At 39.9% G+C, this 24,360-nt stretch overlaps 1 protein-coding gene across 1 annotated transcript in view; it reads left to right on the plus strand.

The window, feature by feature from the left end:
* znf236 (zinc finger protein 236) overlaps nt 1-24,360 on the plus strand; it is a 137,778-nt gene that overhangs the window by 19,662 nt on the left and 93,756 nt on the right. Inside the window, exons 6-11 of the mRNA XM_080427403.1 lie at nt 452-631; nt 5,605-5,785; nt 6,310-6,582; nt 9,334-9,537; nt 12,853-12,982; nt 17,205-17,465. Of these exons, the coding sequence (XP_080283529.1) occupies nt 452-631; nt 5,605-5,785; nt 6,310-6,582; nt 9,334-9,537; nt 12,853-12,982; nt 17,205-17,465 (1,229 nt within the window). The remainder of the gene's footprint in view (nt 1-451; nt 632-5,604; nt 5,786-6,309; nt 6,583-9,333; nt 9,538-12,852; nt 12,983-17,204; nt 17,466-24,360) is intronic.

Here is a 24,360-nt window from a genome sequence, read left to right on the forward strand (position 1 = left end):
CTGTTGGGATTTAGGAGACATTTATAGAATCGGCTTCAGGTCTTAATGGGTTAATGAAATGGTAATTTGCCGTTTTCCTCTTTAACCGATACGTTTATTACAGTATATGTTTTAATAACTGAAGAAAAAAGTCACCAGAACACAGTAGAGAACAACACAACCACAATCGCTCAGTCAACTCAACGTACCACTTTTCCACCTACTCGACACCCATTAGCCACCCACAACGTCATTATGATTCATGGTATGTTCTCCCCGCTGACTTTGATGGCATAATGTGGGTTAGAACAAAATCTGCAATTCAGACAACAATCGACCTCAAAATCAGATAATAATATTCTTATCTAATCTCATAAGAGCTCCTTTAAAAAAAAAAAAAAGCAGTAGCCTCCTCCTTTTGACACGGCGGCCCTCATTCTCGTTATCTTTTGCCTCTTATTCTCTCCCACAGGAGGCCGAGGCGGCGGGGAAGGCGCCAGCGGGGTCGGACGGCGGCAGCGAGGGGGTGACGGATGTCATCCAGCAGCTTCTGGAACTGTCTGAGCAGGTCACCGTGGGGGAGACGGCCCAATCACAGCCCCGGGAGCCGGCCATCACCATGGAAACTGCCATTAACCAGGACATTTTACAGGTGAGTCTAAAGAGTACAGTCACACACACACACACACAACACACGAGCACACACACACACAGACAAAGACACACAGACGCACGCAAGCACGCACGCACCCACCCACCCACGCACGCACGCACGCACACGCACACACACACACACACACAAACTGGCTTTTTGGGCAGGGCTTCCAGACTAACTTTTTTTTTTCGTCCCAAAAATCTGTGTTTTTTGTTGTCTGTATTTGTTGAATGGTGCTATAAAAGGCACCATTCAAACAATTAGGAAATACATAATTGTACTTCTATTTTAAATAATTATTTATTTGAAGAATAGGCACATTCGATCAACAAAACCCCAAACTATTTACGTGTGTGTGTGTGTGTGTGTGTGTGTGTGTGTGTGTGTGTGTGTGTGTGTGTGTGTGTGTGTGTGTGTGTGTGTGTGTGTGTGTGTGTGTGTGTGTGTGTGTGTGTGTGTGTGTGTGTGTGTGTGTGTGTGTGTGTGTGTGTGCGTTCGTGTTCGAGCTGGCCCCAAATATTGGTTATTCGACGGGTCTCTATTCATAAAGAACATCATGAGAAATTGAGACACGTCCCCCCCCCCCGCAGCCTCAAGTGATTCTTAATAGTTTTTTAATAGAATTTTAAAAAATATATTCATTTCGCACAAACAGAGAACACTACGTTTGTCTGCCAGAGGGTGAGTAGCTCATTCCCTGCCCCGGCATGGAGAATATGGGATGAGTGTCAAATAATATTTCACAAAAATCGCCACAGTAATTTTGCCACAGGAGACAACAAGCCCAGACTGTCATTCCCACTTTAACCCATTCAAACCGGGAACACATCTGTGTGTCATTTTTAGATTTCTTTGGGCTGTTAAAAAATAGCAGATATACAAGCTCATAGTGCCGCGCTATGAGCTTTGTATATCTGCTATTTCTTTGGAAAATAATGATTTTCTTTTTAAATTTGTGACTCATATCTTTGCTTCTGGAGGATTCTACAGATGTCTTCTAAACAGTTTTTTGAAGAAAAAAAAACGCATGTTGCTATAATATCAGTCGTTCTCAAAAATGTATTTGGTCGTGGACCCCCATCTCAAAATACTTTGTTCCAGGGACCCCCCAGAAGTTGTAACAGAGTTAATAATGTTCGCTTTAAAAATATATATATTCAAAGATATGCACACAGTTTCCATGATAAAAAAAAAATAGCAGATCTACAAGCTGCCGCGCTATGAGCTTGTATATCTGCTATTTTTGAAGAGCCAAACAAATCTTAAAATGACCGGTCTTAATGGGTTAATCTGCCACCGACTGCTTGTGGGTGTTTTGGATAGAGTTATGCCACTGACTGGGCTTGTCGCCTTTGGCTAAATGGCCATAGCGATTTTTTTCTTTTTATGTTTCAAAGACTGATGGACTCATGCAATATTCTCCACGCCGAGTGTGAGCTCTTACCTTCTAGCATATTATATCGTTTTCTCTGTTGTAAATGTTTAAATAATGTTACAAATAATTATCTTGTTTCACCTCTATTGTTGGCGTAACTAAGCCTGCAGCATACTCCAAATGAAGCCTGACTTTTTGGGGTTTAACAAACCAAACAAAGTTTGTCCACGGAATTTACTTTTAAGATATCGTTTGGATAGAATTTAGTTGTTTAATTTCATATATGTGGTCAATTTATCATGACAGAGCCTATTTAAAAATAAAAATTCAGAGAACCGGCAGGGGCGGACTGGGCGGGCAGTGACACGCATTGTGTCCGAATAAAGCAACCTATTTTCGGCATGGCCCGTTTAGAAGTCCCCCCTGCGTCACCCCCTGGTGGTTGGGGAAACGAACTGCTGATGAGGAGGGGGGGGGGGGGGGAGGACAACAACAGTTATTTTTTTATCTCTGAACTTGCCTACAATCCATTTAAGCAAAGCCATGCGTCGAGTGCCATAAACGGCTATAACCTTTTTTTCCCCTCTTCCACATGGGGCGCTCTAACGCAACTTTGGAATCATCCACGGACCCTGTAAAATGGATGTGAATCCGTGCCAAAAAACCTACCTCCCGTCCACCCCCATTATATGATCTTCAGAAAAATCTCCTTATCTCCATATCTTTTTACCGTGGTGGAAACGAGCCATTTTCGTTCATTGCGTTAGAAATGTTATTGTTCCAGGCGATAGTCGGGACCCTCGACCATCGTGCACGCACCCTTTGTTTGCATCCGTGTCCTCGTCGTGGCGTCTACGGCACTAAACATATCAGCGTAAACGGTAAGAATACTGGCAATAGATGTATTCTGTTTTAAAGGGACTACACCATGAATTTGAACTTTTTCTTCTTTTTTTGTGAGTTTTTGGTCTCCCCTACCTCTCTTCTATCCCCAAAAATACCCCAGTTTGAACACACAGGCTTTCACAGCAAATCTGTGGTTTTCTGTAAATTGGTCTCAAAACAGGCCAAACTGATTTGCACCCAAACGTGACGTCACGTTCGGGTACAATCCCTACTCTTTTTTTTTTTTTTTTTTCTTTTTTTTTTACTTTTTCCACACAGAACCAGGAGATAACATGCATACAAACTGGCTCAATAGCGCCCCGTGCCAAACAGGACAATGTGGTACTGCAGGTGAAAGTGGTTTATAAGCCAGAGAGAAGTTAGTTGGAATGAGTATATCTGAGGCTTGATTTAGGCTCAAACCTTTTGAAAAACGTTTGAGGGACATAACAAATATGATATTAAATATTATTATTACTTTTTAAATTCATGGTGTAGATCCTTTAATAAACCTCTGGCACTTAATGTGTTAACAATAGGGGCGACTTGATGTACAAGTACATCCCGTGGACATGATGCTAGAATGTCGCAGGGACTTAACCCGAATCCAACCCTTGATGCTGAGTTTCAAGCAGGGAGGCATTGGGTCCAATATTTTAAGTCTTTGGTACGACCAGGTCGGGGAATGACCTCCCAATTTCAGAGCGGACACTCTATCCACAAGGACGCTAAGCTGGTACAACAGCAGTGGCAACGAAGAAGTGATGAGTGGGTGGGGAGGTATTAATTGGCATAATGATTTAATTGGGAGAAAAAAAGGGGTGTAAATAATTGGTTACTGTAAAAAAAAAAAGCACAAGTCATTCAAATAGATGACGCTCAACATTATGCTCATATTCACATTAAAAATATTCCTCCCACGGGGAGCAATTATACAGCACCTTCTTCAGTGTGCTCTGCTAAACAGCAGTCATTATCAGCCTTTTAACAGCTGTGTCTGGTTATTATACTTACAAATACAATGGTTGTATTTTCTTATTTTCTTTCCTTCCAATAAACCGCCAAAAGCTGCATTATGTGAAATATGAATACAAATGTGAACACAAAATAATCATTGCATTATTTACACACAATCAATTCACTGTCTCCTGTTGTCTTGATTTTATTAAGTCCAAGTTGCACTTCATTTAACCACTGATTAACCACATGTAGTCCGGAGTTGGGTAACGATTGGATGGAGAAGATTATGCAAAATAATTGCGACTATATCAAATGATTGCGATTAGGCGAATAATTGTGACAGGCTTAATGATAACCCGCCCTTTGAAGAATTTTGCCTCCTGTCCTGAGCAGATTTATTTTAAACGTAAACGTAACAGTCTTGATGTCAATATTTTCAATTAATGTGCAAATAAGTGTTGCTTTCTAGTCAATAACAGTTGTGCAAAGTAGTTAGGTTGTTGATGTAATTTGTTTTGACACTTTAAAGATTTTCATTAAGCACAATCTGGGAACCCATCTGTCTTGAGAGATTACATTAAACATAATAACACAGTACAATAAATCCTTGCATTTTCTACTCTCTCCCCTGTAGTGCCCTAGTCTGCGTATGCCTAGGGCAGGGTGCACGTACCTGCCATTTGCAAAAACACTGTGTAAAATCCGTAGTTCTTTTTTTGATTTGAGCTAAAAAAAAAAACATTATTTTACACTTTGGCTATTCAAAAATAGCAGATATACTACGAGCTTGTAGATCTGCTATTCTTGAACAAACAAACATATAAAAAGTAGATGGACTGCATCTGTATGCACAAGGCACCAACTGGTGAGCAGTTAGGGGTTCAGTGTCTTGACCTTCCAGGTCTCTCTACCTCTGAGCCACTGAGCCAATGTCACTGAATGGCATCACGATCCTTTTCTACTGAGAATTGAACCATTGGATATACTGCTGAGTATATGCGGCGCACGCTTCAATTCTCAGCAGAAGAGTATGTTGCGGATCACTCCCTGTTCACCTTCTGTAACCTGTGGCCATCTGTCACAGCTGCTATAAGCAGTGGTGTAAAGTAACAAAGTACATTTACTCGGATATTTAATCGGATTATTCACCCCATGGAGACTTGAATTCATGGATATTCTTTAGTTTTTGTCGCATTCCTAAGCCAATAATTTGATGACTGGCAGCGGTTCCGGTAGGAGACACAAAGAGTCTCCTTTGTGTCTCCTCCCAGGAACCGCTGCCTATCGGTCCGCTGGTCATCAAATTATTGGCTTAGGAATGCGACAAAAACAAAGAAATATCCAGTCTCCATAGGATGACTAATCGATAGAAAAAAAGTGGGTGAACTATCCCTTTAATGGCACTCTTGTTGGAGCCAAGTGTCACACAAACACAGTTTTCACGAGGACTTCAGGTCGGCATGCTTGAATTCTGTTTAGGGCTGCAACTGTTGGTTATTTATTTTATATAAAATATATATATATATATATCAACGAATCGACGTGAACAAAAATTCTGATTTTTAAATAAGCCCTGTTTTCTACTGAACGGTGTCGACGCGACAATAGCAGAACTAGAGGAAGATCACAATGCGTCGTGGTTGTGAGTTTGTAGATATGTATTTTTTTAAGCTATTTTTGATTATGTTTAATTGTCAATTGAATTGATTGGTTTGATTAACCGTTGCACCCTTGTATCCGTTTTCCGCAGCAAGCTCTGGAGAACAGCGGGCTGAGTGTGGTCCAGACACAGACCAACGGAACGCCCAGAGAGTCCCAGAACCAGACCGCAGAGGGCGCTGCTACTGTAGCCGGCAAGAAAACAACCGGTCAGGATAGGCCGGTCAAGGAGAGGAAAAGGAACATTTTCAGGCAACCGGTGCAGATGCCAGGTGGGGGGGGGGGGTGGCACAGAGTATATACTCACATGCATCTCCAGTTATATAGTTTTTTTTCTGTGTTTGTGTGATGATTTTGAGTTTGGTGCTATTTTACGTGTTTATGAATTGAATACAAGGACTATCGTGATATATCGTTGGTGAAATTTCTTGCAACATATCGAATATCGTGATATCGCAATATATCGAATATCGTGATATTATTGTTACCTGCCACTAAATAGCCAATGGAGTTGTGACACATTGTGAGCTTGTAGATTGACTATTTTCACTAAATGTTTGCCTACTGAGACGTGTATAACCCTGAGGTCTTGAGCTCAAACCTTCACTAGACACTCATGACGTCCAATAATTTTTACCTTTTGTAGCCTTTTGGTAGCGGAAGTACTCCAGGAATAGGGATGCACGCGCCCAGAATAGGGATGCTAGGGTTCAAGTGGGTTAAAAGCATTGCATCATTGGCACTCCTCTTATCCTCGTGTTCTGTGGCCTTTTCTGCTCCTTCCTTTCCCTAACAGGCTCCATCAGAGAGGAGAACGGCGTGCGCTGGCACGGCTGCCCCTACTGCACCAAGGAGTTCAAGAAGCCCAGCGACCTGGTGCGCCACATCCGCATCCACACGCACGAGAAGCCCTTCAAGTGCAAGCAGTGCTTCAGGGCCTTCGCCGTCAAGAGCACGCTCACCGCCCACATGAAGACGCACACGGGCATCAAGGCGTTCGAGTGCCAGTGCTGTCTCAAGTGCTTCTCCACCTCGGGCAGCATGAAGGTGCACATGCGACTCCATACAGGTGAGACAGTTCATGGAAAAAAAGTACTCAAGTGTTTTACTTAAAGGGATATTTCCCTTTTAAACAAAAATTTGGGTCATTTTATCATCTACTCAGGCTTTTGTGAACACCCAAGACAGTTTTTAAGTTGCTCGATTCAGTATTTAGATATTTGATATACGTTTTTTTATCAGACACGCCCCCTTCCTATACAAACCTGTTTATTATTATACATTTTTTTATTGCATTAAAAAAATTCTTTTAAATAAATGAAAAAAATAATTGAAAAAACACGGCCCCCTCACGTATTAGAAGGGCAGTATGAGTCACAAGAACCAAGAACAGGTGTATTGGTATCAAAATGGACTTGAAATACCAAAAGTAAAAGTACTAAAATTGTTTGTAGATCGGCTATTTTCAAATAGCCTAGGTATAAAATAGGGCTAAAGTGGTTAATGTATGTTTTATGTATGTAATAATTTATATCTGCAAAGTAAATATCAAATAAAGTTTTCAAATAATTATAGTGGAGTAAAAGTATAATATTTGCCTCTGAGATGTAGTGGAGTAGAAGTAAAAGTATAGACAATTGGAAATAACCCAGTAAAGTAAAAGTACCTCAAAACTGTACTTAAGTACAGCACTTGAGTAAATGTACTTAGTTACTTTACACCACTGCAGGTGAGCCCTCGTAGAGCGGGCGCGGCGGGTCTCCTCCTTGAGGGACTAGAAGAGAGAGAGGGGGGCCACCAAGGACGTCTGAACTTCTTGAACCTCCTAAATGAAACATTTATGTTGAGTCGTGCAGAAAGCAATGTTTTCCAGCGTCTATCTATATCCCCCAACACTTCCCCTCCTCGGCCTCCTCCACTCCACTGTTTATTTTCTTTGTGTTGTAATTCTGCTCACAGTCGTTTCCAGGCGCAAGAACCACCATGAATTTCAAAGGCTCTCCCGCTGGGCTTCTTCTCAATAGTTTGAATCTTTGTCCTCGTCACATCGCATGCTTTCAACTTGTCTCTGTTGATATGACCTTGCTGGTGATGTGACAAAATATCTCAAACTCCGCCTGAATATCATTAAAGTAACACTAGGTAACTTTTTCAACAAAACTAAAGTTAAATTGTATATCTTTTGTGAGTGGCAAATGTTTCACAACACTCACTCCATGAATTTCACTCCCGAAAGCCTTTTCTATTATAATTTCTATTGAAAAGGTGGCTCGGTGAGCCTTTCCCGCGAAAATGACGCCATCCGGCCGGAAAACGGAAAAGGAAATGCACCGGTTTCCTGTTTGGCCAGGAACTACCGCACCGGTTTCCTGTTTGGCCAGGAACTACCGCGCTAATAACAAAAAGGAATCTCACGCTGTTTTTAAGAGATTGTAGGATTTGAAGATTGAAAAACAACAGAAAAAGAAAACACAGCTCACGGTAACTAAAGCTCCACTGTCTAAGAGAAACGATCCACAGATAGTATAAAACAATTAAAAGAACGCTTTTTGAAACGCTTCCGTCTTCCGGTGAAAACAAATGGAATTCTGGGTAACGCAGGAATAAACGAACGGCCTGCAGTGACAGTAATGACCAGCAGAGGCTGCTAAAAATCGTTATTTGTGGATTGTACTACTTTAACTGTTTTGTGTGTTTGCGTGTGTGTGCGTGTGTGCGTGTTTGAGTGTGTGTGTGTGTGCGTGCGTGCGTGCGCGCACTTGTAAGGAATTAGCTTGTTTTATCTCCCATCCGCTCTTGAGTCAGTTCGAGCCGTTGAACTCCGGAAGGCACCGGCAACTAAAGATTTATCCAAGAAGCCATTGATATTCTTAACTCAACAAAGGGACTGATGAGTTTTAGCTGCAAAAATAGCCAATCTACAAGCTCAAAACGCGTCGCATCGCGACGCGTTTTGAGCTTGTAGATCGGCTAATTTTGCTATTTTTGAATTTAAATCCCGATTTGTTTTAGCTATTTTTCAATTGGAATCCTGAAAAGTAAAATTTGTATTTAATTTCAAATGCATTTAGTTATACTTATGTTAACTTTATGAACTTAAATACAAATACATTGGACATAAAAAAGACAATATAATTTTAATACTAGTCATTAAGCTACTAATATAGACTGAAGTAATTAAAGCGGGTCATGTTTGCATGTTTGGAATTGTAACAGCTGAAATCAATAATATATCAGTATTCTGATATTAACCTGCGGGCCGCATTAAGTGAAGGTGGGGGCCGCATGTGGCCCCTGGGCCGCCAGTTGCCCATGTATGACCAAGATGGTGCATCGGTCAGGATGCAAAGAATGGACGAGGAGACGTGACTTCCTTTTTTAACTGGTTCCGATTCTACAAAATGTCTTCTAAATCCTAACAGTTTTTTGAAAAAACTTATGTTGCTAACTTTTTCATGTCAAGGACCCCAAAATGTATGTATTTGGCTGCGGACCCCCATCTCAAAATAATTTGTTCCAGGGACCCCCAGAAGCAAAGATTTGAGTTAAAAATGTTCGCATTAAAAATATATATATTCAAAGATTTGCACTTAATGTTCTCGATTTTTCAAAAATAGCAGATCTACAAGCTCGAGCTTGAGCTTGTAGATCTGCTATTTTTTAATAGCCAAAGTGTAAAATAATGCGTTTTAGCTAAAATAAAAAAAATTACACAGATGTGTTCCAGGTCTTAAAGGGTTAAAAACCATCTGCACAGATTTAAATTTGACACGGTCCATGAATTTTTAAAATCTGAATCTGAATCTTATGTTTCCCCTAGGTGTGCGTCCTTTCCCGTGCCCGCACTGTGACAAGATCTTCCGGACGTCGGGCCACAGGAAAACGCACGTGGCCTCCCACTTCAAGAGCTTGCAGCAGAAGAAGCACAAGTTTCCTCGCAAAAGCAACAAAGCCAAGGAGTCCAAGAGTAACCTTCCGCTGCCCGACATCCCCCTTCAGGATCCCATCCTCATCTCTGACCTCGGTGAGCTTTTATCTGGTTGTTTTTCATTTTCTACGTCTCATCTTCGCATGCTCGTATGTCTCTTATCTCACTCGCTACTCAATGTTCACACTTCCGGTGTCCCTTTAAAAAGGAGTAGTTCACCCAAAACAAATATTATTTTCTTTCAATTACACACCCCAGCATGAAGCCTTGAATTCATGTAGACTTTTACCAGCTGAGACGTCTAGTCAACACTTTCTCGTCACTTTTTCATCATTGGCGGTCCTTTAAGCCAATGGGGATACTTTCCCATACTCTGAACGGGCGGTCTCGTCCTCCCAAGCTATGGTACTAGACACGCCTCTTGCCTCTATGGCAGTGTTGCCAGATTCTGCGAGAGAAATAAGCAACAGGTCTAAGCCAATGGGGAGCCACTAGCAGTGTTGCCAGATTCTGCGAGACAAATCAGAGAAAACAGAAAGCAAGCTGGTATACATGACTGAGTCATGTCTTGTTTTGTTTTTGTCACATTCCTAAGCCAATAATTTGATGACCGGGTCATCGGTCAGTAGGAGACTCAGTGGGAGACTCTTTGAGTCAAACAATTACCAGTAGGAGACTCTTTGAGACTCTCTTTGAGTCTCAGCCGGTCATCAAATTATTGGCTTAGGAATGTGACAAAAAACAAAAAAAAGTCTCCATGAATTCAAGGCTTCGTGGGGTGTGTAATTGATAGATTCTTTTGGGGATAATACTCATTTAAATTTCCTGAACCTAGGGAAATCAAATTATTGGCTTAGGAATGTGACAAAAAACAAAAAAAAATCTCCATGAATTCAAGGCTTCGTGGGGTGTGTAATTGATAGATTCTTTTGGGGATAATACTCATTTAAATTTCCTGAACCTAGGGTTGGCAGCCATTTTGGGCCACCAGGGAGTATCCTGTTCTTCTTTATCTATTCTTTCTTCTTTAAGACCTGAGGCGATTCTTAATTTTTTTTTTACAAGATTTTTCAAAAATAGCAGATCTATCTATGAGCTTGTATATCTGCTATTGTTGAATAGCCAAAGAAATCTAAAGTGACACAGATGCGTTCAAGGTCTTAATGGGTTAAAGAAATCTAAAATGCCTTAACATAAAAAAAAATAAAAGAAAAAGCGATACGATTTTCAAAAAAATAAAGCAAAAAATATATATAGAGAGAATAGCCGATCTAAAAGCTGACAACGTGTGGCTATATGTAGATAAGCTATTTTTGCTATTTTTGAAATAGGGCTTAAAGGGATATTTCACTTTCAAACATGTTTGAAAGTGAAATATCCCTTTAAGTGGTTAATTCACAATATGTTTTTGTAAGTTTGGGTCCCTGGAAGACACCAAATACTTTCTGGGGGTCTTGAGCTGAAAAACTTTGTGATCCCCCTTGCCTTAAAGGAAATTCTGAATACTCTGCCATTTTGCAACCATATCTCCATTTAAGGACCACCTCACCCATTTGAACCTATATTTTCATATAACTGGTCCTCACTAATGCTCATGATAATCACCATTTTTGTCTTCTCGGTCTGTGTCTCAGAGGAGAGCTGTGGACAGTTCGTAAACCCGCCTACCAGTGACATCATCGGTAGGCAGGTTTGGTCATTTAAAAAAAAGAAAATTCAAATTTTTTATTTCATTATGTATCAAAGCGAGAACAATGGCTTCTAATATAGCATGCTAACTTTCCAGGAATAGAAAGCCTGCACTGAGCCTGTATATTGTATTTCTTGGGAAGTGACCTGTAGCTCTTTGTGTCTCACATGGGCCACTGTGTTGGTTATGAACAGTTTATCCCACGTTTATAAAATATGTTACGTTTGGAAACTTATCTCGTACATTTGAAAAATCTTTTATATGCCTTATATTTTCAATAAAACCAATAGCCAATATACATGAGCCACCGACCAATAAAAAACGAGTTACCAGCTATCGCTCCATCATCTTTTGACCTGGCCTGAGGGACTTTCCATTATGAAAGCCAAACAAAAGAAAATGGATGTGGTTGAAACGTACATTTGTAGAACAAGGACAAAGAAAGAGCGGAAAAAACTAACAAACGCAGAAAAAAAGAATGTCTCAGTATCAGTAATAATGTTTTATTCTGGTTCCATGCTCAAGACTTCATTATCGTTATGGGTATCGCGTGCATGGGTACATAGAGTAAAATTATTTCGATTTTCTCAGACATAATAATAATTCAATAACCGTAATAATAACAAACATATAGTAAATAAAACTAGAAAAATATGCCCCTGGAAGTGCTGATCTCCACCAGACCTGGTTGCCTACCCAGGGTTGTGTCAGTATTGGGGTGCAGCCACCAGGACACGAGGAATCTGACATATGACTTTGACAGGGGCCAGTTTGGAATTGCAGCCTCCTGAAGGTATCCTTTTAGGGCAGTTTTGAAAGTGAGTAGGGTTTTACACTCCTTCACTCCTTTTGTTAGGGCATTCCACATTCCTTTTGGTAGGGCATTCCACATTTTTGTTGCATAGCGGGAGAACAAATTCAACCCCTTGTTTGTGCCAAATCTGGGTTGGACGTGATCAGTGGAGCTACCTCTGGTGTTCTGATTGTGGACTTCATTTACGTTTTTTGAAACACTCTGTTACAAGTAAAAGTCCGGTAATCAACATTTATTTGAGTACCTTAAATTTCGGACTATAAGCCGCGACTTTTTTCCCATTTTTCGACCCTGCGGCTTATATAACGGTGCGGCTTATCTATGGATTTTTACAGCTAACGGCCACTAGGGGACCTCCTAAATCTATGGATTTTACACCCGCGGCTTATAGTCCAGTGCGGCTTATATATGTACAAATCATTCCATTTAGCTGCTGCGGCTTATATTCAGGTGCGGCTTATATTGCGAAAATTACGGTAAAAGTACAAAAGTATTGACATCAAAATATACTTAAAGTACCAAAAGCAAAAGTACTCATTATGCAGAATGTCCCGTTCCAGAAGTTATCATAATGTATCAAATGTATAATTCTTTTTTTTTTTAAATAGCCAACGTTTAAATAGGGCTGAAGAGGTTAATGTATGTTTTGTAATGATAATCAAAATCTATAACGTAACTACTAACTAAAGTTTTCAAATAATTGTATTGGAGTAAAAGTACAATATTTACAATAATATACCTCTTGAGATGTAGTGGAGTAGAATTGGAAAATACTCAAGTAAAGTAAAAGTACCTCAAAATTGTACTCAAGTAACAGTACTTGACTAAATTAGTTACTTTCCACCACTGACTTTAGGCACAGTATGGCTGACGTGTTGTGTGTGTTGCGTTCCTCTGCTGTCCTCAGGTCTCATGCAGTCTCAGAACCCTCGCCTGGCCTTCCAGCAGTACCTGGAGATTGTGGGCGACCGGCCTTACAAGTGCCAGTTCTGCAACAAGGCCTACAAGAAATCAAGCCACCTCAAACAGCATGTCAGGTGAGACGTCCTCAAGCACCAGATCCAGTAGGCCAGTGATTCTCAACCCCTTTTAATTTCAAAGACCTCCAGTTTTACATGCATCATTTAGAACATTTCGTGCACACTTTGTATTGCACTTTACATTTAACTTGGCTATATTTGAAGAGTTTAATTCTCGAGGAGGCAGACCATTAGGATACATTTATTTAGCTAAATAAAATGACAAATATGGTCCAAAGAATCACCTAATAAAAACACTCCAACCGCCCAACCTTAGAACATAGAGTGTAGAGATGACCCTCTCATGTTTTCCAATCTTTACATGTTTTCGTAAAGATTTATGCTGGAACCTCGTAGAGGCAGATCACTATATCATTACAATCTGCTCTTTGGGGCCTTTTTAAATTACAATCTGCTCTTCGGGGTCTTTTTAAATGCTTATTACATAGCAAAGCCTCTGTCAGTATGTTGGACAGCTGCCGAGGGCGGCGATCAACTGCGTCAGATTCCACTAAGCCTGCAGGCTTTAGTTCCCCATCTGATATAGACGGCCCGAGAGAAGTACAGAGCGAGAGAGAGAAAAAGATTGAACGGGACAAGCTAGACGAGTTGAAGGAGAGTGTCTGGCGAGTTGAAAACGAGAAGGGAGAGGAGGAGGAGGAGGAGGAGGAGGAGGGGGAGCTCCAACGGATAAAACGGGAGGAGAGCGACAGGAGATAGATAAGTGAATTCAGTAGAGGCAAGAGAGTAGAAAGGGTTAACCCATTAAGACCGGGAACGCATCTGTGTCATTTTCAGATTTCTTTGGCTATTAAATAACAGATATACAAGCCAGCGCGCAGCGTTTTTGGGCGTTTTTTTGTTACTTTATTTCGGTTTTAGGGTTATGGTTAGGGTTAGGTTACCTAACCCTGGCCCACCCATGGCTGCGCCCCTGATACAAGCTCATAGCGCGGCACTCATCTTCTATTTTTAGAAAAATCGTGAAAATGTGTCCAAATATTTGATTTTTTTTTTTAAAGCAAACATTTGTAACTCAAATCTTTGCTTATGGGTCTTCTAAATCCTAACAGTTTTCTGAAAAACGTATGTCGCTATAATATCACTGGTCCTCAAACCTTGTCAACAATTATATGTATTTGGCCACAGACCCCCATCTCAAAATATTTTTGTTCCAGGGACCCCACCAGAAGTAAAGATTTGAGTTAAAAAATGTTCGCTTTAAAAAATAATTATATATATTCAAAGATTTGCACACATTTTCACGATTTCTTTTTAAAAAATAGCAGATCTATAGTATATCTGCTATTTTTTTATAGCCAAAGAAATCTAAAGTGACACAGGTGCGTTCCCGGATTGAATAGATTAATCTGAGCTGGCTCGCCATCAGGAGCCAAGGGCTCAGCATTTGGCAGGACGAGAAGTGCTGCAAGTTTCTCTCTCCCCCGAGACTTCATTGTCCCGTAATGGCGAGTTAAAAGGCTGTGTGAGGTATGAAAGAGCGATGATGAAATTTCACAGCTCTGGCATGTTTGTTAGGGCTCGAAATGAACTTTTTTTATCCTCCTCAGCTTTCTGCAGCTGTCCCTGAATTCTACTTTCAACTTGTCCCAGACTTGGCAACCCATTTGCCCAAATTGAAGTTCTTTTTTATTACATGATAATAAATATAATTTATGGTTTCAGTAACTTGCATCACTTTATCGTCTCTTATTCTGGCTAGTTTGTGCTACTAGTTGTTCCCTGCATCTATATCTGAATAAAGAATTGAAATCTTGTAAGTGTTAGGCCACAATCAGCAGTGGTGTAAAGTAACTAAGTACACTTACTCAACTACTGTACAATTTTGAGGTATTTTTTTTTTACTTTACTGGAGTGTTTCAAATTTTCAGTACTTTTACTTCTACTCCACTACATCTCAGAGGCAAATATTGTACTTTTACTCCACTACAATTATTGGAAAACTTTAGTTACTAGTTACTTTGTAGATTTTGATTATTATTACAAAACATAGTAACCACTTCAGCCCAATATATATCTCTGCAATTTGAAAAAGCAGATCTACAAGCTCACGACGCATTGTGAGCTTGTAGATTTTTTTATAAAATTGAAAACTTGTGAAATGGGACATTCTGCATAATGAGTACTTTCTACTTGTGGTACTTTAATACAATTTTGAAACCAATACTTTTGTACTTTTACTGAAGTAAATTTAGAATTTTGTACTTTTACTTGTAACAGAGTATTGCAGTATTGATACCTTTTCTTAAGTAGGGTTAAAGTGCTTAAAATGATATACTGCACATTCCATGACGCATAAACATTATACTTTCATTTGTAGTACGTTTCTCTTCTGTCCCGGAATTTTATCCTAGACCCTGCCTGTATCTTTGCTTCCCAGGTCCAAAAAAGTTACATGATATTACTGCTAAGAGGAACTTATAACTATTTTTTTAAAAAGGTTATGTAGCTATAATATCAGTGGTTCTCAAACATTTTCATGTCAAGGACCCTTAAAATTATATGTAGTTGGCCGCGGATCCCCATCTCAAAATATTTTGTTCCAGAAGCAAAGATTTGAGTTACAAATGTTCGATTTAAAAAGATATATATTCAAAGATTTGCACACATTTTCAAGATTTTTCAAAAATAGCAGATATACAAGCGGCACCGAGTGCCACGCTACGAGCTTGTAGATCTGCTATTTTTGAAAAATATCTTCAAAATGTGTGCAAATCTTTGAATTTGAAATGTATATCTGCTATTTTTGAATAGCCAAAGTATAAAATAATGGTTAAAGTGGTTAAAAATCTAAAATGACACAGATGCGTTCCCGGTCTTAAACACACTTAACGTTAACTCCATGGTGTTGGCGTTCCTCAACTCTCCATATTTCAAAACTACTCACTAACCACTCACTCACACAGCCATGGCATGATTCTTATCCAGCACTCGACTTATATGCATGGAAAAGGACTTTTTTTCTGTTTGTCTTTATTCTCTTGACACCTCCATTAGCATTTCAGTACACCCACAAGTCTGCTCCGTCCTTGACCTTATGTTAATCTGCGAGTGTCTCTCACATGCAGTGTCATTTCAAACCAGCTTTTTCCCCCTTTTCACTGAATACTGATCAGTGGTGTAAAGTACTGCACTTAAGTACAATTTTGAGGTACTTCTACTTTACTGGAGTATTTCCAATTGTCTAAACTTTTACTCCACTACATCTCAGAGGCAATATTGTACTTTTACTCCACTACAATTATTTGAAAACTTTAGTTACTAGTTACTTTGCAGATATAAATTATGATATTATAAAACATACATTAGCCACTTTAGCCCTATTTTATACCGTGGCTATTTGAAAATAGCCAATCTACGAGCTCACAACGCGTCGTGATGCGATGCGTTGTGAGCTTGTAGATATGCTATTTTCAAACATTTTAGTACTTTTACTTTTTGAACTTTAAGTACATTTTGATACCAACACTTTTCTACTTTTACTCAAGTACATTTTTAATTCCGGACTTTCACTTGTAACAGAGTCTTTCTACATCGCAGTATTGCCACTTTTACTTAAAGGAGCAGTTCACCCAAAAAAATAATTATTTTCTATCAATTGCACACCGCATGAAGCCTTGAATCCATTGATTTGTTTTTGTTTTTGTCGTATTCCTAAGCTAATAATTTGAATACCGTCTCCTAGCGGTAATGTATCCGGTAGGAGACACAAAGTAGATTCTTTGTGTCTCCTACTGGAAATACATCCGGCCATCAAATCATTGGCTTAGGAATGCCACATAAACAAAAATAAATCCATGAATTCAAGGCTTCATGGGGTGTGTAATTGATAGAAAATAAGTACTTTTTTGGGGTGAACTCCTCCTTTAACTCTTTCAGTGCCACAATACGTCAAATACGTCATGTGGCCTGACGCCCCGTGTGCCACACTACTTCAAATGCGTCATGAAAAAGAAAAAAAAAAACATGTTCAGAACCCAAGATATGATGATTTGAAGATTTGCTGCTCCATTCACTTCTTGTTTAACTTTTACTGAAAAAGGCTGTATCTCGGCTCCTGAGCACTTTTTTTTTTACAATTAATTTTGGTTGTGGCACTCAGAACCAAAATTCCATAAATAATCATGGCACTGAAAGAGTTAAGTAAAACATTTCGAGTACTTTTCCCACCACCGCTGAATACTGACGCGCTCCATTGTCCTTGCTCTTCGTCTCATAGATCTCACACAGGAGAGAGGCCCTACAAGTGCGTGCAGTGCAGCCGGGGCTTCGCCTCCTCGGGGGTCCTGAAGGCCCACATCCGCACCCACTCGGGCCTGAAGGCCTACAAGTGTCTGCTGTGCGACACCACCTTCACCACCAGCGGGAGCCTGCGGCGCCACATGACCACGCACAGCGACCTGCGGCCCTACATGTGCCCCTACTGCCAGAAGACCTTCAAGTCCTCCCCCAACTGCAGGAAGCACATGAAGACGCACAGGTGCGCACACGGGTCTCATCCATTGATTGATTCTGGTGCTTTGTTATTAAACCTGTTCAAACCGGCGGGAACGCATCTGTGTAAACCACTTTAAACCATTATTTTATACTTTGGGCTATTCAAAAATAGCAGATATACAAGCCGCGCTATGAGCTTGTAGATCTGCTATTTTTTAATTTAAAAAAAAAAAAAACATTTTTGCGAATGTTTGAATATATATATATATTTTTAAAGCAAACATCTTTAACTCAAATCTTTGATTCTGCAGGGTCCCTGTAGAACAACATATTTTGAGGTGGGGGGTCTGCGGCCAAATACAAATGATTTTGTCCATTTCTTTTGGTGCATTTGTAGAATCCCCCAGAAGCAAAGATTGATTGATTGATTGATTGAAATTTTTATTAGGCAAAAGAATGTAAAACAACACAGTTACATTTATAATGCTTTGTCTAAAAGGTCCGGCCAAAAAAGTCCTTGCGGACTTGTTTCCGTTGGGGTCCTTGAGTTAATTTCATAGACATATATAGTAGCAACCAAACAGTTCAAAAATCAACATGAAAATACAGATAATACAGAAAAAATACCACTATGTACAAAAAAAAAAAAAAAAAGCATTTAAAAAATATATGTACAAAAAAAGGGGGGGGGGAGCATGGAAAAATAAAAATTATATACAAAAAAAGCATGAGAAATACAAAATATGTACAAAAAAGAGGAGGGGGGGGTCGTCTGTCTACAGGGAAACTGGTACTAGCTCCTCTTTCGGCCTCCAGAAAGATGGGTTTTTAGGGCTGTTTTGAATGAGCCCAGCGAACTGCATTTTTTGAGGGATGGGGTTAGACTATTCCATTCCTTGGTGGCTGTGCTATAGAAGGAGAATTTGCCCATGTTTGTTTTATGGGTGGGTGGTACCAGATTGTTGTTTACGCTCCCTCTAGTTTCGTGGCTGTGGGTGTCACTAACTTTTTTGAGGTATTTATACAGATATGCGGGTATAGGGGGCATATCGGGCAAATCTGCATTTACAATTTTGAAGACCAGACCCATTTTTAGTTGTTTAACCCTGTCTTCCACCCTGAGCCAGCCTAGGCTGGCAAAGTAAGTGGGAGAGAGGTGGGTCATGGGTCATGGGTCATTTGAGTTACAAATGTTCGCTTCAAAATATATTCAAAGATTTGCAAATTTGCAAAAAAAAAAAGCAGATCTACAAGCTATGAGCTTGTATATCTGCAAGCTCATAGCTTGTATATCTGCTTTTTCGGGCTATAACTATTTTTCTTTGGTACATTTGTAGAATCCCCCAGAAGCAAAGATTTTAGTTACCGTAACAAATGTTCGCTTTAACTCATTCAGTGCCTGACTTATTTCTGGCAGTTTGGCTCTGAGTGCCAGAGCCAAAAATACATTGTAAAAAAAAAGTGCTTAGGAAGCGAGATACAGCCTTTTTCAGTAAGATGTTAAACAAGAAGTGAATGGAGCAGCAAATCTTCAAATCATGATATCTCGGGTTCTGAACTTCTTTTATTTTATTTTTTTCATGACGTCTGCAACGTCATTGGCACCCTGGGCTTATAAAAACGGCACTGAATGAGTTAAAATATATTCAAAGATTTGCAATTTTTCTAACTATAAAAAAAATAGCAGATCTACAAGCTCATAGCGCGGCACACTCGCCGCGCTATGAGCTTGTAGATCTGCTATTTTTTTAATAGCCCAAAGTATAAGATAATAGTTAAAGTGGTTCAAGTCAAAAAATGACAGATGCTTATCCCGGTCAAAGTTGCCCCTGTCTTCCGTCATGCCACTATACTGCTTTGGGAAATGAAACTCATTTCAATTGAATTCATAAGTTTATTGTGCCAGTTTATTCACTCTCATCCTGGTGTCCCTATTTTTGGGCACGTCGTTATTGTTTTGCATTTTCTAGTGCAGTTCAAATTGGGGCCTGCCAATTGGTATACTAGGGGGGCCAATTGGAAAGGCAAGGGAAAATAAACTTTCTCTCTGTCTCTGTGTGTCTCTCTCTCTCTCTCTCTCTCTCTCTCTCTCTCTCTCTCTCTCTCTCTCTCTCTCTCTCGCTCTCGCTTTCACATTTCAATTCATATTCAATCCATAAGATTAATTGTGCCAGTTTTGTCATTATTTTCAAAACCTTATTTTTTTTTTGAAAATAGCAGATCTACAAGCTCACATCGTGATGTGCTGTGAGCTTGTTGATCGGCTATTTTCACTATTTTAGTCTTTTTTTTTGTTAACACTCGCATGACTGAGGTTTCATACTCCTCCACCAAGCCTGAAAAATTATCATTTTGATCCCCAAATCAGGCTATCCTATTGGCCACTGTCTCCCTCTGTTCTCCAGACTAGTTCACACGTTCTCCCCCAAACAGTGGGGGGTTCCATTGTCTTCTAAAAAGCAGAGAGTTGAAAATGGGTTGCCAAATTTTGAGAGCGAAATAAGCAGGCATGTCTATGAAAGTGTAGGCAGTAGGCTAGTGTGTATTTCTATCTGTCTCCTATATGTCATCATGATTTGTGATTTGTGTATGTGGGGATCTCATTTTTACTTCCATGCAGTGTTGATTTCGTTAACGAAAACGAAACGAAATATGTTCGTCAACGCACATTTTTCAAAGGACGAAGACGAGACGAGACCACCACCCATGAATAAACAATAACTGGGACTAAATCATTATGCAATTTCGTTGACTAATAAAGACGAGACGAAAATGTAATTCACTAAATAAAGACTGGACTAAACTCTATGGTCATTTTAGTTCACGAACAAAGACGAGACAAAATATTATATCATATATTTATTATATGATTTTGTCACTCCCTGTCTCCTTTGATGCACAGCACAGGCATGCTGTTCCTCACTCACACACACACCCCCTTTTAAAGTTGCAGCCGCGCACGCACACACACACACACACACACACACACACAGAGTCACACCACCGTCAAATGAATGGCAGGAGGATTCAGATTTCAGAGCGAAACTTTACAAAATAAAACGGTAAAATGCTTTGCACGGGGCTCGGGAGAAAGAGAAGAGGTGATATGGACACATTTTCGCTACATCGATGATGATGATGTTCAGATTTCAAATATAAAGTGCTTACCTCATGGCCAGGGATGTTACAATTCTATTCGGGTAACCCATAAGTACCCATATTCTCCGTATTGTCCAATAAAAAACATTTAAATCCGATCGGTGGCCATTTTCTCCGTATTTTCTCCATGCTTTCAACTACGTGACCCTATCGGTTGGGAGGTGTAATTGCACTCTGATACACTATAACTCTATGAGAAAATGACCGCCAATCGGATTAAAATGCTTTTCATTGAACAATACAGAAGTTACGGGTACTTATACCCACCCGAAGTAAATTGTAACATCCGTGGCCACGGAATAAAAACTTTATATTTGAAATCCGAACGTTTATGTAGATGTACGGGCTGTAAATGGAGAAAGTGCAAAAAACAGGTTGAAGTTTCGTCATCACTGTCATAATATGACCGTGATGTAATGCTGCTCTAAATTTAGTAGCAGCAAGCGAACTATAGTAACTTGTAAACAACCCAGTGACAAACCTATATTATTATTATTCATAATAATAATATTCACATTATTGTCTGAGCGTAAAGCTCTCATTCTATCAGCTGTCCAGTCGCTGACAAACGCGTCTCCTCTCCTCCTCCCTCCCTCCCAAGTGAACACAATGCTATGTTCCACAAATGTGCTCAATCCTGCGCAAAATATCTGATCTTCAAGCATAAAACAGTTGCTGCGTGACAAGCTGTATGCTTGTAGATCCTATCTTTTTCCACCGCTTTGCAGTGAAAGGGAAAGTGGAAAATGGGTCGCCAAATTTTGCGAGAGAAATAAGTCAGGTCTATGAAAATGTTACTGCATGCGTCGTTGTGCCCTGAGAAAACAGGCATGAATGGGGTAATAGCCGAGGCTAATTTGCAACACCAGTCCCTGGTTAGACCTTTCTATATAAATATATACCTAATAAAAATGCATGAAGCTCTAATCTAAACAAGTATGAAAATATATTTATATCTGCAAAGTAACTAGTAACTAAAGTTTTCAAATAATTGTAGTGAAGTAAAAGTACAAGATTTGCCTCTGAGCTGTAGTGGAGTAGAAAAGTATTACCATTATAATGTAATTATATATATAATTATAATATTAATAATAATAGAAAGACGCGAAAAACAAGCCCAAAGTCGCTTATAATAAGCAGACATGGCAACATGGACTCACTGCTGCGTAGGGAGTCTGCTCGTCTACGGGCCGCTCTGCGGGGGGTCTAGAGGTGTCAACTGCTCTTGCCTGGGGGAGAGAGGGGGAGAGCGGTCAATTTAGCCGAAATATAACGGTTGGGATGGTATATATGGTATATATTTCATATTTATAATACGTTTCAGAAGAAAAAAAAAACGGAGATGATTTGAAACAAATATTTAGGAAAAGTCATGAAAGGGGAACTTTCTCAGAGCTTCATGAGAGAAGATAATCCACTTTAAATTCTCAAAATCGGTCATATTGATAGCTTAGTCATGCAAGTGTTAAGAGCCATTTGGTAATAGGGCGGCTACAGCCAGAGGCTATTGTTTTCTGGGGGTCAGCATGGAAAAGTTTGGGAACCCCTGTTCTTCTTTAGAAGCTATTCTACTAGTTAAGTTAGCCTATTCTAGACCCACGGTTCTCAAAGTGGGGTCTGCGGACCCCTGGGGGTCCGTGACGCATAGCCAGGGGGTCCGCGAAATAATTCAGATTATATATATTTTTTTGTATAAAAAAATATATAAAATAAAAAAGTTTTTACATATTATTTTGTGATATGAAATGTGAGCTTACCATAATCACAGTAATCCTTAATCATATTCCATCATATTCAAGGGCTTTTGCAGAGAAATGTTAGCCTGGTAAACCCTCCCTCCGGAAATCTCATTTCTATTTGATTCCAGGAGTGAGTCTGGCCTGAAGGCTTGTATGGGCGTTTCTAGCGCATTACCAAAAAACCGAGCCTATCAGAGTCGTCGCTCATCGTTCTGTGATTGACAGCAAAAGTTGGCCAATCAGGTGGCGAGTTCGGGTGAGCCCGAATGGACCCGAGTGCAGCCTGAGTGCAGCCGACCAAACACGAACGGCAGCCATTGTTTCTGTGGGCAGTTTTCTCCGCTGTTTTAGAACTTCAAAAAGCTCTCAAACTTATTTTTTGAGGCACGGAATTTACTTATAAGATATCGTTTGGATAGAATGTAGTTGTTTAACTTCATATATGTGGTCAATTAATCATGACAGAGCCTATTTAAAAATGAAAATTCAGAGAACCGGCAGGGGCGGGCAGTGACACGCATGTATCCGAATAAGGCAACCTATTTTGGGCATGGCCATCTCAAAAGTCCCGTTGCGTCACATTAGTCGCAGAGGTGGTAAAAATGCACTGCAATTGGCTGAAGGGGAAAAACGATCATTGGCTGAAGGGGTTGTCAGTCAACAGTATTACTCCCGCCCAACTCCAGCCCACAGCCACTATAGAGCACCGAAGTCCTGACGTCACTCGTTCATCCCCAGGTTTGCGGAAGTAATTTCTCTATGGAGAATAACATTGGGTCATCTTAGAATCGTCTCATATAAGAATTGTGGTCCAAAAATAAACACCGCGTGTCGGCGTTATTGTCAGGGAGGAGGTTCTGTATAGTTTATGATAGTCAGTCACTTATATTTGATACAGTCTGTTTCTGGCGAAAATGTAACTAATTTGGCGGAAGTAACATTAGCGTTTTCTCACCGTCAGTTGATGCTTCATATCCATAAGAGTCAACCCGCCGTGGTCATTTGTTTATTTTTGGAACACAGTTCTTATTTGACGCGATATTAAATACGTCTATGGGATTCAGAACGGGGGTGGAAAACTGCGAACCAGGTAGACAAACAAAGGATGTGTAAATGACGTCAGACTTCGGCGGTCTATAGTCCATATTCACATGGCGGCCATTTTGGAATTTAACATTGCGTTGCTGTGGCAACTGGGGTGGCATTTCGTTGACTTAATGGCAATATGGCCGCCGTGTGAATATGGTCTATTGCAGAATTGGCGATCAGGCCAGACTCACTCCTGGAATCAAATGGAAATGAGATTTCCGGAGGGAGGGTTTACCAGGCTAGAGAAATGAGACAGACTCCACTCACTTTCAAATTAGAGTACTGCAGAGGGCAGGTGTGTTTGTCTGTGTCCAGCTGACGCTCGTTGACGCTCGTTAATGTTATAGGCATCAAAGCAATTATGCTTTTGCTGTCAAATAGGCCAATCTAATCTAAGATTAGTGGGATTCAAATGACCACCTGTGAGTCCCGGGACTAATTTAATAGAAAACCTAACAACATCACTGTATTCATTATAGTAGATGTATTATGTTACGATATGTGATGTTGTTACCTGACAATTAGTTTACTTTTGGTGAAAATATACCGCATATATCTGTATCGGTTGATATCGGAATCGGAAATTAAGAGTTGGACAATATCGGAATATCGGATATTGGCAAAAAAGTCAATATAAAAAATCCATTACAATAAGTTTATTATTTAAAAATTGAAGCACCTACTAAAAGTCACCTTCAGAATGGTCATTTTACATGTCTATTTTTATTAGGACTATAGAAGTGTTCATTTTCTGAAGTCTGAACCATTAAGATTAGTTACTTGAAAAGTGTGCCGTAAAATTTTGCACAAAAGCAATTTGAATACAATTACTATCGGCACATGATAGTAGTAGTGGTTTCTGTTTATGACTATGAAATTGGTCTGAATGATTTTGATTGAAACATTTTTAATACAAATAGTTCCAATGGCATCTAAATGTACACATGTGGT

The sequence above is a fragment of the Gymnoscopelus braueri genome (genome assembly GCF_963280865.1).
Source record: "Gymnoscopelus braueri genome assembly, chromosome: 4".
Classification (NCBI taxonomy): domain Eukaryota; kingdom Metazoa; phylum Chordata; class Actinopteri; order Myctophiformes; family Myctophidae; genus Gymnoscopelus; species Gymnoscopelus braueri.